Here is a 15,008-nt window from a genome sequence, read left to right on the forward strand (position 1 = left end):
AGCTTCCTTTTTAATATCTCCGGAACCCAGATAAGTCAGAGGTTGTCCTGATTCAGGCATCTGTGTTTTACCAGTAGGGGGCAGGAGACACACACTCACAGTTGTAATAAAGGAATCCAGAGGGCTGAAAGGATGCAGCAATGCACAAGATAAACCCTAAGCATTTGTTAGGTGTCTTGGTTTTGTGGGAGGAGGATAAACTGGAAAAATACCTATTTTTCAGAGAGTGTAGTCATAATAGAACCTTTAAATACTGCAGTTAACTAATCAAGATTCCAAAACCTTTGTTTTAATTCACATGTAGCAATTTGTACATTATAGCAAAATTTGTATTCAAGAATAAGTTACTTATACAGTACATAAACAATACATAAAAATTTGCCAAATAGACCTTCTGCCTATAATGATACAAGATGAATCCATTCTGTGTTGTCATCACAATGTGCTGTTTATTCCAGCTAAACACTGGGTGTCAGATGTGTCCTTGTTAAGAGGCAGTGGATAATCAACCATCAAGTTCCTCTAGCTTGTAGGAGATGTTAGCACTCAGCCCACAAACTTAGCCCTGAATAACAGCATGAAGGAATCTCAGGCAACCCTTAGGGAAGAGTTCAAGGCCTTGATTTTAGGTTAAGAAACTGTTATGTAAAAATAGTGTTCTCTGGCTTAAGATTTTAATGATTTGCTATTCCTTTTTCCTACACGGTCCAGAAATGATCAAAGGCAGAAGATTTATGCCAGATAAAGCCATATGGATTGCTGGTCTAAAATTCAAGGCAGGTTAGTTGACTTAATTCTTTGGTGCTGGTGACTGTTAGTTTGTAAAAGTTCATTAACGTCAGGTAAAGGAAGTGATGGTGCTGGGAGCAGTCAGGCCATCCTTGTCATCATCTGTCATTAGAGATAACCAAAAGGCTGGTGATAACTCAGTGTCCGTTTGGCACTCAGAGCCTGGCTCTCAGCAGAGGCTGCCGGCGTGGTCTCTTGCCAGCAGCAGTGGTCACATTGGGGCTGGAAAGAGGGTGGTGGAACGTGCTCTGACTGCGGTGGGCTGGCTGCAGCTATCAAGGTTGCTGCCTCACTGCCTGTGAGGGCAGCACGCCCTGGGCCCCACTGCTCCCCCTTTCTCCAGCTCAACCTGCTCTAGCAGAAAGGAAAGGCATTGGCTTAGTGTCACTTCTTCCTAGGCCACAAGGGGCCTTTTTGTTGGAATGTATTTGAACTGTCCGGGTAACTCAGACACATTTAGTCAAGAAATGTTTTTCTTGAACACTTTACACTGAAGCTGTCTGGAAGTGGGTGACTATGTCACGGATTCTCAGCTTGTACTTTGCAGCCAGTCAGTCAGAGCTGTGAGCTTGCTGGGCCTGGCTAGCCTCTTGGCACTACCTGAGACTTGTATGTTGAGAGGCTGTTAGGAAATGAGTGCCCCAGGCTTATAGGTGTCATACTACGTTTACCCTCCTGGTCTGCGCTTTGCTTAGCATTCATTACTCAGTAATGCTTGATGTGTAGAAAATGTGGCCCTTAGAAATGGACCACAACCATAGATCAGGGTTGGATATGCATTACCATCTGTGAAACCACCCAGGAGTGTTAGTTTTATATACATTTTTTGAGGGATCTTAGTTCCCTAACAAGAGATTGAACCCGTGCACCCAGCAGTGGAAGTCCAGAGTCCTAACCACTGGACTGCCAGGAGTGTTGGTTTTAAAAGTAGTGAAGTGAGGTGGCTGCTTACCTCCCTGCCCCTCCTAAAGTCTGACCTCCAGCCTGCCCCTCCTAAAGTCTGACCTCCTGGAGTACAGAGAATGGCTGGAACAGACACACCCCTCACCCCAGATAAGGCAGGCAGTAGTCAGTCTAGGCCAAGGTTTAATTTTAGCCTTTGATTGATATATCTGTAAATGTTAAGCTGTGCTAATAAAACTCCCAGTTTCCTAGAAGCCACTTGGGTGAGCCTGGCAGCTATACTGAATGGCTGTGCTGGCACCAGAAGCAGCTGACTCGCTGGGTCACTGCCTCCCTTGTTTCTGAGCCTCTGCATGAAAGTTGTGGGAGGAGCTAGCCCCCTATGAATTGTGTCACTTGTGAAAGGCAAGTACAGATGGAGATTCGACTGCAGGACCTCTGGGGATGGTAGAGGTTATGGGTGCCTGTGTATCCATGCACACATAGTCTTAGATGAAGCAGTGGTCACTGCTGGAACAGAACACCGATTGTGGGCTATTAAAGGAGTTTCTCATTAGCTGTGGCACCAGCTTCCTAGCTTCCATTTTGGCTTAAGAATGAGCCTAAAACCTTGTAGAATAATTTAGTAAGCCTTTAGAGGCTTGGAGGCTCTAAGCCAGCCCTGTTGGTGAAAGATTTACTAGAAAGGGCCCAGCAGCCCTTTTCTTCCTTGCCCCTCCCTCGCCTCAGTTTAACTCTCACCATAAAGCTACTGTAAAACAGAATTCAGTTTTTTTCATAAGGCACCAGGGTGGAACTGTTCCTGGCCACCCTCCTCTTTCAATAATTGCTTGGAATTTCCTTGAAAGAGTGACACACTTCAGTTCTCTACATTTAGGAAGGACAGTGTCTCCTCAGCAACAGGTGACTGTCCTGACAATGTAACAGACAAGGAAGCCAGGCATACTGGCTTGAACCAGGAACCTGGTCAGTAGGTTTGCATAGCTGTCTCTGACTATAAAAATTGCATGGGTATTAAACAGTGCAATGAAATAAGCAATGGTTTAATTTTGAAACCTGATTTCTTTGAAAAATTAATCTGAGGTAAAAATGTTTAAAATCATTTTTGACCTTTAGCTTGTCCATCTGCCAGAACTTTTGTCCTAAAGCTGAAAGTTGAAGCAGGATAGGTGTGGTCACCTGTGGCTTGGGTACAGCAGACCTACCGCATGGACTGAAGCTACAGTGGGAAAAACCACAGGAGAATCCAGGGCTTGTTAGTGTTTTGGGCTTCCTGATGGGCCCCCTCCCCAAGTAGAAAGTCTGTCAGTTGGGACAGACAGTGTCAGTGAAAAAGAGAACAAGTTTCCACTGCCGACTCCGGCCCTCCCCCTCCGCCCGCCACCTCTCAAGAGTGATGGGGCCTGGTCCTAGTGACATCCGCGAACAAGAACTACAACTGTAAACAATAAGGAGAAAGCCAGGTAAGAATGGAACTTATAGGAGGCCCTTTAACAGGCCTAATAGAAGGGTCACATCCAAACTGGAATGAGCAGTTAAAGTGTCCCTTGAATCTCTCTCTGGAAGGAAGGAAAGAAAGTTACATTCACAAGTTCACATCTCTGCTTGCTTGTGCTCCCCAGGGCAGCGTGAGGCCCATCAGAGAGGCGTGTACTGATTGTCTATGGCCCGTAGGCGGCTCCGGGAGGAGGAGTCCATTTCATAGTCTGAGTCCCGGGCTCGACTGGCGGGCTCGGGCTCCAGGTGCCGCAGGCTGTTGGCCAGTTCCTCGGGCGAAGGCACCAGGTGGAAGATCTGCTCTGGGGGAGAGGATCGGCCTGGAAGACCCTCTGGGCCAAGCCCCCGTGGACAGCCAGAAGTGCTAAGGTGGGGAAGGCCCAGCTCTGAATCCCAGCGAGAGAGGGAGAAAGGGAACAGAACAGTGTTGGAGGAACCTGGGGGACAAGTGACCGAGAGAGAGACCACACTGTCAGTCTTATCAGGGCGGAGGCAGGTGCTGGAAGGACACAACAGGAGGTCTTGGTCCCCACCCCCTTTATCAAGGGGCATCAGGGTCACACCTGGTGGCTGGGAGACGACGACCACGTAGCTGGACAGCCGGACGTCACAGGCAGCCCCGCACTCGAGGGGGATGGGCGAGCGCTGGAAGTGGTGGAGCATGTCCACGACCGAGGGGAAGTGGAGGTGCTGCACTCGGCACTGGCCCCGCTCGGTCAGCGACAGGCGCAGGTGCTACAGGAAAGGAAGAAAGGTAGGCTCAGGCCCTGGCCCCTCGGGGCCTTTAATTTGGCCAGGGTGCAGCCCCAGCCGCCTTGCCCCGTACCTTGGCGATGCCCTGGAAGTTGAACGTGAGCACATACTCCCCGCGCCGCGTCTCGCTCTGCCGCACCAGGAACACTCCGTGAGCATCAGGACCTTGCAGCTGGACCAGCTGAGCCGCCTTCACCCGGGAGATGGGACCGTGGAACCAGGGGTAGCAGGACAGGAAGTGATCTGTTTTCTGGCAGGCTGGATCCAGCAGCACCCCAGGAGAAGAACCACCTGGTAGAGAAGGAGATGGGTGATGGTGACCCTCTGTGGGCGCTTTATGCCCTGGGCTGGGTCCCGATGTGCTGGAGGACAGAGGCCCTGACCCCTCACCTTGGTTCAAGGAATCTGTGCTTCCCCTTGGAGAGTCAGCCGTGCCAGGTTCTGTGGCTGAGGGAAAGTGCGGCTCTGGGTCTGTGGTCTCGAGTCTGCAAGAGAAGATGGGGGTTAAGGACTGGGTAGCTCAGGAATAGCAGGAAAAGCTGTGTCAAGATGGAGCCCTTGGGTCTCACCCTTGGCCTGTGCATGCCCGGAGCTCAGCCATCCATGAATTCAGCTGCTGTTCATCTCCCACCTCAAAGATGATGTCTGTCCGGTCCTTCACCTGGCAGGAAGGAAGGGACAGCTGTGTGCAATTCCTGAGGTCTGTGTCTGTTCCCCACATGTGTGGAAAGCTGCCACTCACCTTTAGCACAAAGGTGTACAGGTTGTCAGGCATCTCAAGACGTGTGCATCGCCGGATCTCCTGGATACTGGAGCAGGCTGCTTGTAGCTTAGACTTTGAGCTCTAGGAGACCAATGCAGACATTCAGGGCCTGTCCCTGATGGCCCTTCACCCACCCAGGCCTCTGCTCTTCTCTGCAGTCTCCCCAGGGGCCTAGCTTGCTCAGTGGGCACCCTGATCCTGGAGTAGGTTCTAGCATTCTTCCCAGCAGAAACCTGCAGGGGATCCTCTGCCTGTAACTACAGCACTATCTCCCCCACCCAGACATAGACACTGAGTTCCCCAGCACCCAACGGGGCCTGAGGGCCAGTCTCTGCTTCACCTTGACCTGTGGACATTCTAGCTCTGACCCATTTGCTGGCTGACACCTGTTTCTCTTCCCACTGGTGGAGCAAACCCCCCAACCCATTCTTCTGGCCAGTCACAATCGCTGCTGATCACCTCATCACAGCAAACCCAGAAAGGGAAGGTGAGGGTATCCCAACCCAAGTTTCCTCTGTGGTGCTGGCTGACCATGCCGAGGGCCCAGGCCTTTCACATTGGCTTTAGCTCCTCTCCCCCCCCTCCACTGGCTCCCCACCAGGACGGACCTCTCCCAGCCCAACAGCAGCCCAGGAAACAGATATCACCACATCTTAAGAAGAAACTCAAATTTTGGAGATAGTAATTTGCCTGAGGAAGCAGAGATCAGGTTGTGAACCCCCATTCAAAGCATTCACCTGACTACTCTGTTCTGCCTCCAAGTCTCAGGAGGAGGCGCAGGTGAGGTGGCATGGTGGGAGTTGGCAGAGTAGCTTAGCTATGGGCTCTTGGGGCTGTTTTGCCAGTGTGCCCAAAGGAACACAGCCTGGCAAGGCTGGCCCTAGTTACAGCCAACCAGAGAACTGCAGGCCCCAGAAGTCTTGCATGACATTCAACACACATGGGGTTCAGAATGGGTGGGAGATGACCCCCCTACTCTTTAGTCATCAAAAGTGTCCTGACTGAACCTGGCTGACCCTACAGATGTCTGTTCCCAGGGCCCAGGAGCTCTCATCACTTTCTCAGAAGGGAGAGCACCCCTCCACTTCCTCCTGTGATAAAATGGCTAAGATTGTTTCCCTAGAGTCATGACATGATCAATGGTGGCTTTCAGCAGAGGCCTGAGGAAGATAAGATGTGGGGAAGGGGCAGCCAAGACCCAACTGTGCCCTCCTCCGTTCAGCAGCTGTTTTAAGAGACAGTGAGGTGTGCCTGAAAATAACCACAATCCCCACCAAACCAGGGCTTCCCTGATGGCTCGGTTGGTAGAGAACCTACTTGCCAATGCAGGAGATGCAAGAGACCTTGGGTTTCAACTCTGGGTCAGGAAGATCCCCTGGAGAAGAAAATGGCAACCCGCTCCAATATTCTTGCCGGGAAATTTTTTAGAGCCTAGTGGGCTACATACAGGCCATGAGGTTGCAAGAGTTGGACACAACTAGTTATGCGCGCGTGCACACACCGTCAAGCCAGCACCGGGTGAGGAGAAGGAGACGAGGCAGAAACAAAGGTGAGTTCTAGGCACAGCATCCAGCCTGTGCCCAGACGGGTATGCCAGAGTGGTGCCAGAGTCCATCCCAAAGCCATACATTCAACTGAGCTTCAGATAAACAGGTGCCAGGATTCTGGCAGAAGGATGGTGAGTGCAAGACTGGGCAGCCTGTTAGGAGAGAGGCTCTTCCTGGTCCAGGCCCACACCCAGCAGGTCTTGGAGCTGCCAGTCCTGCCCTGGTGGTTGGACACAGCAGTCTGGGATGGAGAACGGTGGGAATGCACTCTGAGAAGCTACACAACTAGTAAATCCCACCCTAAGTGACCACCAGCCAGGGCATTATCACCCTTCCAGTTCCTCTTGTATGTCCCCTACTACCCAGTTCCTCAGCCAGGGAGCCCCACCCAGCTCCCGCATGGACACTGGACATGCCAGACAGAGCACAGGGAAGCAGGGCCCCCATACCCCCAGCAGCACTCTCAGCCAGCCAGCCTCTCCATGTCTATTTCCTGGCTACAGAATAGTACAGAGGGTTTGTTCCTGAGCCTGCATGTGTGGTTGGCCCTGCCTGGCTCTGGATCCACAGAATCACCGGGAGGAAGTAGACCAGGCCAAGAAGGGAATGGGCCTTGTCTCCTTTTCAGTTCCTCCCTGGGCCCTGCCCCCAGCGCTAGTGCCAAGATTAACTGGCGGCGCCATGGGTTTCACTCTGAATGTGGGGCTCTCAGTGCCAGCTCCACCCCAGCAGCTGAGCAACTGCTGACCTGACAGGCAGTGGTGAAGAAAGGATTCCCCCTCTTCAGCCACGGCGGCCAACCCTGGCTGCACAGGCGAAGGTAAAATTTGGCCCAGTTCCCCTCCGCCTGCTGGCTGAGCCCAACATGCATTCTTTGGCCGAGTCATAAACTCTAGAGGCTGAGCTAGGGGCTGTACCCAGCTCCCCCAGTGTCCACCTACCTACCGTGCTCCCTGGTGGGGTTGGCGGGGGCCAGAGACTCCGCCCAGATTGGAGGAGCAATTTCTCCCATGGCAGGGGGTGGGGGGGCGGCGTTTGGGCCTCGAATCTGGCTGGAGGGAATGAGAGCTGTGACTGGAAACATCTGGCCTCTCTGGAGGCCTTGCTTTCCCCTCAGCCTGCTGCCACTCCCTGCGCTTGGGCGTGCACGGCCATCCAGAGTGCTCCAAGGCGCCCGCTTGCACTCTGCTATGCCCCATCCTCGTTCACACTCACAGGATCCCAGCAGGGACAAAGTACATACAGTATATCACCCAGCTTCTGCCCTAGAAGGGGACAGATACCCAATGGGCAGGACACGGTAGGGGCCAGGACACATGGGTGTGCAGGCAGTGAGTGAGTCTCGCAGGTGCCGAGAGGTCCTGGGCCAAAGCCCTGAGGTAGGGAGGCACAGGCACGCATGCTGTGCAGGGGTCCCCGTGGGGCTGAAGTAATCAGTTTATTCTGAGGAGGACTGTGGAGGTGGGCAGCTGCCTGTGTGAGTCTGGCACTCACATTAAATACTTGGGCAGAAGCCAGCCAGCCAGTTGGGCCAGACCCAGCTCTTAACCCGTCTCTTACATGGGAAATGGGGGGGGGGGGGGGGCAGGCGGGCATGGGTGGAGACAACATCCAAACAGCAAAGACCCTGGCACAGGGCACCCCAGGGTGTGAGCATGCAGTATCCTCACAGTGGCCTTACTCCACCCACTCTAGGGGTCTTTATTCTTCCAGGGAAAACCAGGAGAGACCCACACCAGCCTCTGAGCAGTCTTCTCTCTCCCAGGGCTTTAGGACCCTCACTCCTCTCCTGTAAAGAGCAACCGTGGGACAGGAGGTAGGACGCAATATACAGCTGAAGGTCAAGGTTCAAGCCCCATTCCTCTGCCACAGCACTCAACGCCCTCGAGTTAGCAGCCCCATGGCCTGGAGCCAAGATGGGACAAGCCCCAGCTCCACCACCTACATGTGGAATCTTGGGCATGGCAGTGACTGCAACCTCAGTGTCCTCTTTGGTGATAGGCAGACTGTAAGCAAGATCCTGCTGACCTCCAGGCAGAGAACAGTGGGTCTTTGCTGGGGGCCTGAAAACAAAGGCTTGGAGGAAATTCTAGATCCATTCAGAAAACTAAGATCATGGCATCTGGTCCCATCACTTCATGGGAAATGATGGAGAAACAGTGACAGACTTTATTTTCTTGGGCTCCAAAATCACTCAGATGGTGACTGCAGCCATGAAATTAAAAGATGCTTGCTCCTTGGAAGGAAAGTTACAACCAACCTAGAAAGTGTATTAAAAAGCAGAGACATTACTTTGCCAACAAAGGTCCATCTAATTAAGGCTATGGTTTTTACAATAGTCATGTATGGATGTGAAAGTTGGACTATAAAGAAAGCTGAGCGCTAAAGAATTGATGCTTTTGAACTGTGGTGTTGGAGAAGACTCTTGAGAGTCCCTTGGACTGCAAGGAGATCCAACCAGTCCATCCTAAAGGAAATCAGTCCTGAATATTCATTGGAAGGACTGATGCTGAAGCTGAAACTCCAATACTTTGGACACCTGATGCAAAGAACTGACTCATTTGAAAAGACCCTGATGCTGGGAAAGATTGAAGGCAGGAGAAGGGGACGACAGAGGATGAGATGGTTGGGTGGCATCACCAACTCAATGGACATGAGTTTGAGTAAACTCTGGGAGTTGGTGATGGACAGGGAGGCCTGACATGCTGCGATTCATGGGGTTGCAAAGAGTTGGACAAAACTGAGCGACTGAACCTAAGTCATGGATAACTGAGTTCCCTCTCCTCAGGCAAGAGCCCAGAACGGATGCTGCTTGGACCAATGGATGAACAAATGGATGAAACATCATTCTGAGAAAGGCTTAATCACCTCTTATTGTATCCTATAATATTGTATCCTGCTTATTTAACTTATATGCAGAGTACATCATGAGAAACACTGGGCTGGAAGAAGCACAAGCTGGAATCAAGGCCTGGCAACTGAACTGAATTGTATACAGTCTTTAAAAAAGAGAAAATGTCCTCTTTCAGATTCCAGGGATACCCAGAATGGGAATTCAGACAACCACTAGAACACAGACCTGAGTTTAACTTGCCACAGATTTGTATCTGAGCTTCCCAGCAGCCAGTGCAAAGAGGCATTCTCCAAGAAAAGGCAGCCACTTATGCATGGATCCCGTGCGCAGCAGCCATTAAAGGCTCTGAGAAGAGCTGCTGCTGCTGCTGCTGTGTCTGCTCGGACTTCAGTCATGTCCGAGAAGAGTTGGAGCAGAGAAACCTGAACCCATGTGTTCCCCACCCAGTGGCCACCAAGTGTCCAGCTCAGAAACCCCTGTTGGGTCTGCACAACCACTGCAAGCAGCCTCCCCATCCTGAGTTTTTGGAATTAAACGTTCCTGGCCTTCAGTCCCAACTCTGCCTCACCCTCCATGGACAACTGACTTGCCTCTCCTGGCCTCAGTCTCCACTACTGTAAAGTGGGCTAATGGTGCCCCTCTACCCTCCAAGAAAATGTGGCAGTACCATGTGTATGGGCACTGTGGGGGCAAGGGGGGGAGGATATGGAAAGGTCTCAGGGGATGTCACAGGGCGGGGATGAGCACAGGGTCTTGGGAAGTCAGTCTTAGGAATACCTGGTCTGCTCAGAAGCAAACCGCTCTCCTGAGGAAACTTTCAGCTTTGTCCATACACACTGAGTCCGTGAGCCCGAGGCAGCCTCCCTGCTCCCTTCCCATCTCGTGCCTTCCACAGGGCACAGTCACCGGCTTTAAATGTTTGCTGAGTGCTCTGCAGAGTGGAGAAGGGGGAAGAAAAAGACACCGGAAGCCAAGAGTATGCCAGGAGCCAACAGCCAGGAGCCAACAGCCAGGGACCAGTAAGTGCAGCCACATCCACAAGACGGCAGGGGAGTTGTCTGTGGCAAGAAACAGCACTAACAGGCCCCCTCATTCCACCCTTTAATGAGCACCTCCTGTGTGCCAGGCACTGGGGCCTGGTCTGTCCATCCAGGACATTTGAACTGTTGAATTCACAGGTCTGCATCATTTCCAGAAATTGGAAATATTGCAGAAAAGAGCATCATCTTGAGGAATGGAGGTACCAGAACCAAGGAAATTGGAAGGTCACCGCTCCAGGGTGAAGGCAACCCTGACATCATCTCTGAGAGCATCCTGCTCTGAGCCACTTGTCTTGTTGGAGGAACATGGTGGGCGCCTCCCCTGACGCCCCCCCAGGAGCCCACGCATGGCTGGTGTTTTATTCCCGACTTCACAAATGAGCAGCCAAGGCTAAGAGAGCCTCCTACATTACAGCCAGTGGGCCTGGATCCTTTGGAGGTCAGCCTGGGATCCGTGTGTATTCTGGGTGCATCTGAAACAGCATCTTCAGATGCTGGGCAAGGAGCCACACCCCCTCCCCAGGCACAAGAGATGGGGAGGGCAGGGGATACAGCCCACCCAACAGAACACACAGTGCTGGGCCCTGGGGGCAAGGGCTTGAGAACGAGCTGGCCTGGATTCCAGTTCTCAGCAGTTCGTAGGGGGATGGGGGAGAGGGCTCTGGATTCTAGTCATAAGCAGCTCCTGCGAGCAAAGCAGGGGCGGTCACAGGGAGCCCCACTAAGGTGAGGCATCACAAAAAGGTGACATCTTGAACCCTGAGAGATGGACAACAAACTCAGTTTTCATGCCACCCGTCCCAACAGTCCTGTTAGCGCTCCTCCCAGACACATCCCGAATCCAACAACTTCTCATCCCCCTCCTCGGCTCTAAAACTCTTGTGGAGACTTCCCTGGTGGTCAGTGGCTAACATTCTGCACTCCCAATGCAGAGGGCCCAGGTGGAGAGATCCCTGGTCTAGCAACTAGATCCCACATGGCTGCAACCAAGTAACTCACATGCTGGCACTGAAGACCATCGAAGACCCCATGTGCTGTTACTATGACTGGGCACTGACGGCCTGCATAAATAGAGAAAATTTTTAAAAAAGGACTTCCCTGTTGCTCCAGGACTAGGATTCCATGCTTCCAAATCAGAGGGCCTGGGTTTGATTCCTAGTTAGGGAACTAGATCCCATACACTGCAACTAAGAGCTCATACAGTTAAATATTTTTTTTAAAAAACCTGTAGGCCCCACCTTGCTGGTCCTCACCGTGGCCCGTGAGATACTGCTGGACCTCGTTCCTGTTACCTCCTTAACCTCACCTACCCTCTTTTTCACCCTGTTCCGCCACACTGGCCTCCACTCTGCCTTCAATGTACCAAGCACACTCCCACCTCGGGGCCTTTGCACCTGCTGTTCTCTCTGGCTGAAAGGCAGGTTCCCTGCATCTTTACAGATCTGGCTCTTCTTGGACTCAGGTCTCAGCTCAAGGATTGCTGCCTCGGGAAGGCCTTCTCTGACCACTGAATCCAGACACACACAGTCACCATCCCAGAACCCCCTTCACTTCACTTCCTCCACTGCCTTATCCACCTGTGAAATGTGGATATGGGGAACCTGGTCTTGTCACATCCCCAGGATTGAGCACAGGGCTGGGAGGTTGTAGATGTTCAACTTTAGTCCTCAACAAATATTCATCACAGGCCCCTTGTCTGCCAAGTATCGTGTGTGGGGATCTGTAGGCACAGGATACGGCCCCCAACGCAGACCCCCACCCTCTCGAGGACTCTAGGGGAATGGCAGGGACTCAGGCAGGCAAGGATGGAGGACACAGGTTGGGCCTCCAGGGCCTTGAGCCAGCTCAGGGAGAGCCCTGGCTGAGAGGAAGGCCCTGGACGCCTCATGGAACACGGGTCAAGCCGATGATACAGATGGAGGAATGGGAGCCCTGACCAGCAAAATTCAGTTATCCCCAGCCATGGAGAGCAGCCAAGTGGAGCTGGGGCTCAGACCCTTGTCTATGTAGTCCCCGAGCCCACAGCACCGCTGCCATCCAGCTCACACACCACCTGACCTGATCTAAACTGCTGGTCTCAGGAGAGAAAACCTTCTCTCCTTCAGGGAGCCTTCTCTGATCGCTACGTTGTGGTCAGTGCAACTCCTGTGCCTCTCCCGCGGCACGGGGCTTATCAGACCAGGCCATAATTTCCTGATGGTGCTGCTGCCCCCACCATCTGACTGGGAGTTCCTCTGGGGGTGGGGACAGGGCACCAAGCCTTGTTTCCAGCTGGGGCCCAGCACCAGGTCCAGCCTGGAGGAGGTCGAGAGAGAGTCTGTCAGATCAATGGGTGAGGGTAGATGCCTGGGGCCCCAGCCCTCAGATGTCTGGGAAGCAGAGGCAGATGTGGAGGTGTGGCGAGTTATCTCACCCCCTTGTTCCCCTGCTCCCTTGGGGGCAAACTGAAAGCAATGAGCTCAACAAATGTTTAGCTGAACTATAGGGCACAGGTCATTTCCTTCCTCTGCCCCCAACCTGGGGGACACACGGACACACACACACACACCCTTTGAATGCTTGCTTCCAGCTACTTTTTCTCCATGTGACCCTGAGCAAATCACTTCTCTGTGCTTTTGTTTCCTCGTCTGTAAAATGGAGATGGTGATGAGGCACATGCCCAGGGCTTCTGTATGTGCAACCTGTCAGTTGCCTGGAGTACACAGGAGTCTCCCAGGTCTCCTCCTTGGTCTGGCCCTGTTGTCTCAAGCTTCCGTCTCCCCATAAGAGAGCAGAAAAGGGACGGGAGATGCTTCTATAAAAGCCACAAAGATCAAGTCAGCTTCCCCTTTCTGCCAAGTGAGAGCCCACCAGTGCCAGAGACGGAGCTTTTCCTGAGCCGGCACTGACAGAGGGAGATGTCCCCCCTGCCCAGAGTCCCCATCATTTCGCCTCCCTCCCCTGGGCAGGTGGCACCCCCAGATCACACCCTTAGTGACCAAGCATGATTGTGGGGGCCTGTGCCCCCTCTACTTCTGGACCCGGAGAGGCCCCAAGAAGGCCCTGTAGAAGGGGTAACTAGCTAGAGGTGTTGAGAGAGACATGGGCTGGAAAGTGAAAGTCGCTCAGTCGTGTCCGACTCTTTGTGACCCCATGGCCGGTAGCCTACCAGGCTTCTTGGTCCATGGGATTTTCCAGGCAAGAATACTGGAGTGGGTTACCATTTCCTTCTCCAGGAGATCTTCCCGACCCAGGGATTGAACCCGGGTCTCCCGCATTGTAGGCAGATGCTTTACCGTCTAAGCAGGAAGCATGGGCTGGGGGCTTGTCTAAAGCCCCACCTGCAATGAGCTCCCCTGCAAGCCTGCAAGGTCCCCTCCACATGTCAGAAATGCAGACTCACAGTGACACGGACATAAAGCCCCCTTTCAGAGAGATGGAGACCACCCCACACATAGAATCACAGTGACAGGGACACAAAGCCCCTCTCAGATGCTGGAGCAACCTGCCTCCCAGAGACAGAGATGCCCGTGGACAGGGAGAGCTCCCCAACCCCCAATATTCACAGAACCAGTCTTGGATCCCCCTGACAGCCATCCAAACCCTGAGATGCGGCTGTCCAGCTTCATACTGAGTGGCCAAGTGTGGACATGAGCACGCACTTCTACTCTTAGGCTAGCCTTGGGGAACCACCCAGGATTGGGAGGGAGTGGCCTGTGGCTGAAGAGAGACCACTCCTGGAAGTCACCCTCCCCACACCCCCTCATGGGCGTGGATGCACTAGGGAACCAAGGTGCTTATGGACCTATGGGCATCTCATCAGCTGACCTCGCCTTGCCTCCCCCTCAGGGTGACAGCGGTCCACCCATGACCTGGCCTGGGGAGGCCAATCCTGGGATGGGGCCTTGCAGAGGTGGGAACAGAGAGGCCAGCTTCACACCATCACAAGCCAGGCTGCGGGCTGTACCTTTCCTCTGCACAGGGCACCACTCCTGGCCAAAACTTCCAGCAGAGTAGAACCAACCACTTTCCAGAATGTGGAGCTGCTCAGTGGCTAGCCTGCGTCAGCTCCCCTTTGTCAGTTTCCTGCTGGAGGACAGAGCAGGGTCTCTGGGAGTACTGAGCCGGCACCTAGGCCTGGGCCCACTGGGGGCCCCGTCAGAAGCCCCCTGCACCCTGCCCCTTGCCGGCTGCAAACCAGCTGCCACCAGCTCACGCGTTGAGCGACCACTTCCTGCTCCGAGCATCCTGCCAGTTTTCCTCCCTGCCCTATGTGGCTGCAGAGCCGCAAGAGCCCCGCACCCTGTCCCCACCCACCTTCACACCGACATTGCCTTCCTCATGCAGTGCCCCTCTGGCCACCACAAGGCCAGGACACCCGGGCCTGGAACACTAGGCTGTGTCAGCCCCCAGACAAAAAGGGAAGCCGTGACTCCCAGAGGCCCCACCACCCACCCAGGCCCCAAGCAGGAGGGTCCCGCCTGGCGTGCAACCAGCCACTGCCCCAGGTCTTCCCACTGCATGGGAGGGTGTGCTCTGTGTTCTTGGGGGGAAAGCAGAGGTGACCCAGAGCTGGCTGGCCACCCCCCAGGGCCTTTTGCGCTGTGCCTGCCTCCCAGCCCTATGGTGGAGCCAGCCAGGTGGGGGAAGCCCCTTACCCCAGCAGCACAGCCCTCAGCTGCACCCTGGGGCCCCTGTCAGCTCTACACCCAGCGAGGGTGGAAAAAGATGTGGTTAAGCAACAACAAATAACCTCTGTCACTGGCCTCCGATAGGGGCGTGCAGTGGAGGGAGGGGGGCTCGTCACCACCAAGATCCCCAAAAGCCCCGGACGGTGGCTACCGCCTGCCTTCGAAGAATGATGATTCAGAAAAAGAGGTGAA

The 15,008-nt window shown here is 53.7% G+C and overlaps 1 protein-coding gene across 1 annotated transcript in view; it reads right to left on the reverse strand.

Moving 5' to 3' along the window:
* Positions 1-267: 267 nt before the first annotated feature.
* SH2B3 (SH2B adaptor protein 3) overlaps positions 268-15,008 on the reverse strand; it is a 37,585-nt gene continuing 22,844 nt past the window's right edge. Inside the window, exons 3-8 of the mRNA XM_027566780.1 lie at positions 4,685-4,786; positions 4,512-4,603; positions 4,333-4,427; positions 4,016-4,233; positions 3,753-3,924; positions 268-3,626 (exon numbers count right to left, since the gene is read on the reverse strand). Of these exons, the coding sequence (XP_027422581.1) occupies positions 3,331-3,626; positions 3,753-3,924; positions 4,016-4,233; positions 4,333-4,427; positions 4,512-4,603; positions 4,685-4,786 (975 nt within the window). The 3' untranslated portion in view covers positions 268-3,330. The remainder of the gene's footprint in view (positions 3,627-3,752; positions 3,925-4,015; positions 4,234-4,332; positions 4,428-4,511; positions 4,604-4,684; positions 4,787-15,008) is intronic.

This window comes from Bos indicus x Bos taurus, chromosome 17 (assembly GCF_003369695.1).
Source record: "Bos indicus x Bos taurus breed Angus x Brahman F1 hybrid chromosome 17, Bos_hybrid_MaternalHap_v2.0, whole genome shotgun sequence".
NCBI lineage: Eukaryota > Metazoa > Chordata > Mammalia > Artiodactyla > Bovidae > Bos > Bos indicus x Bos taurus.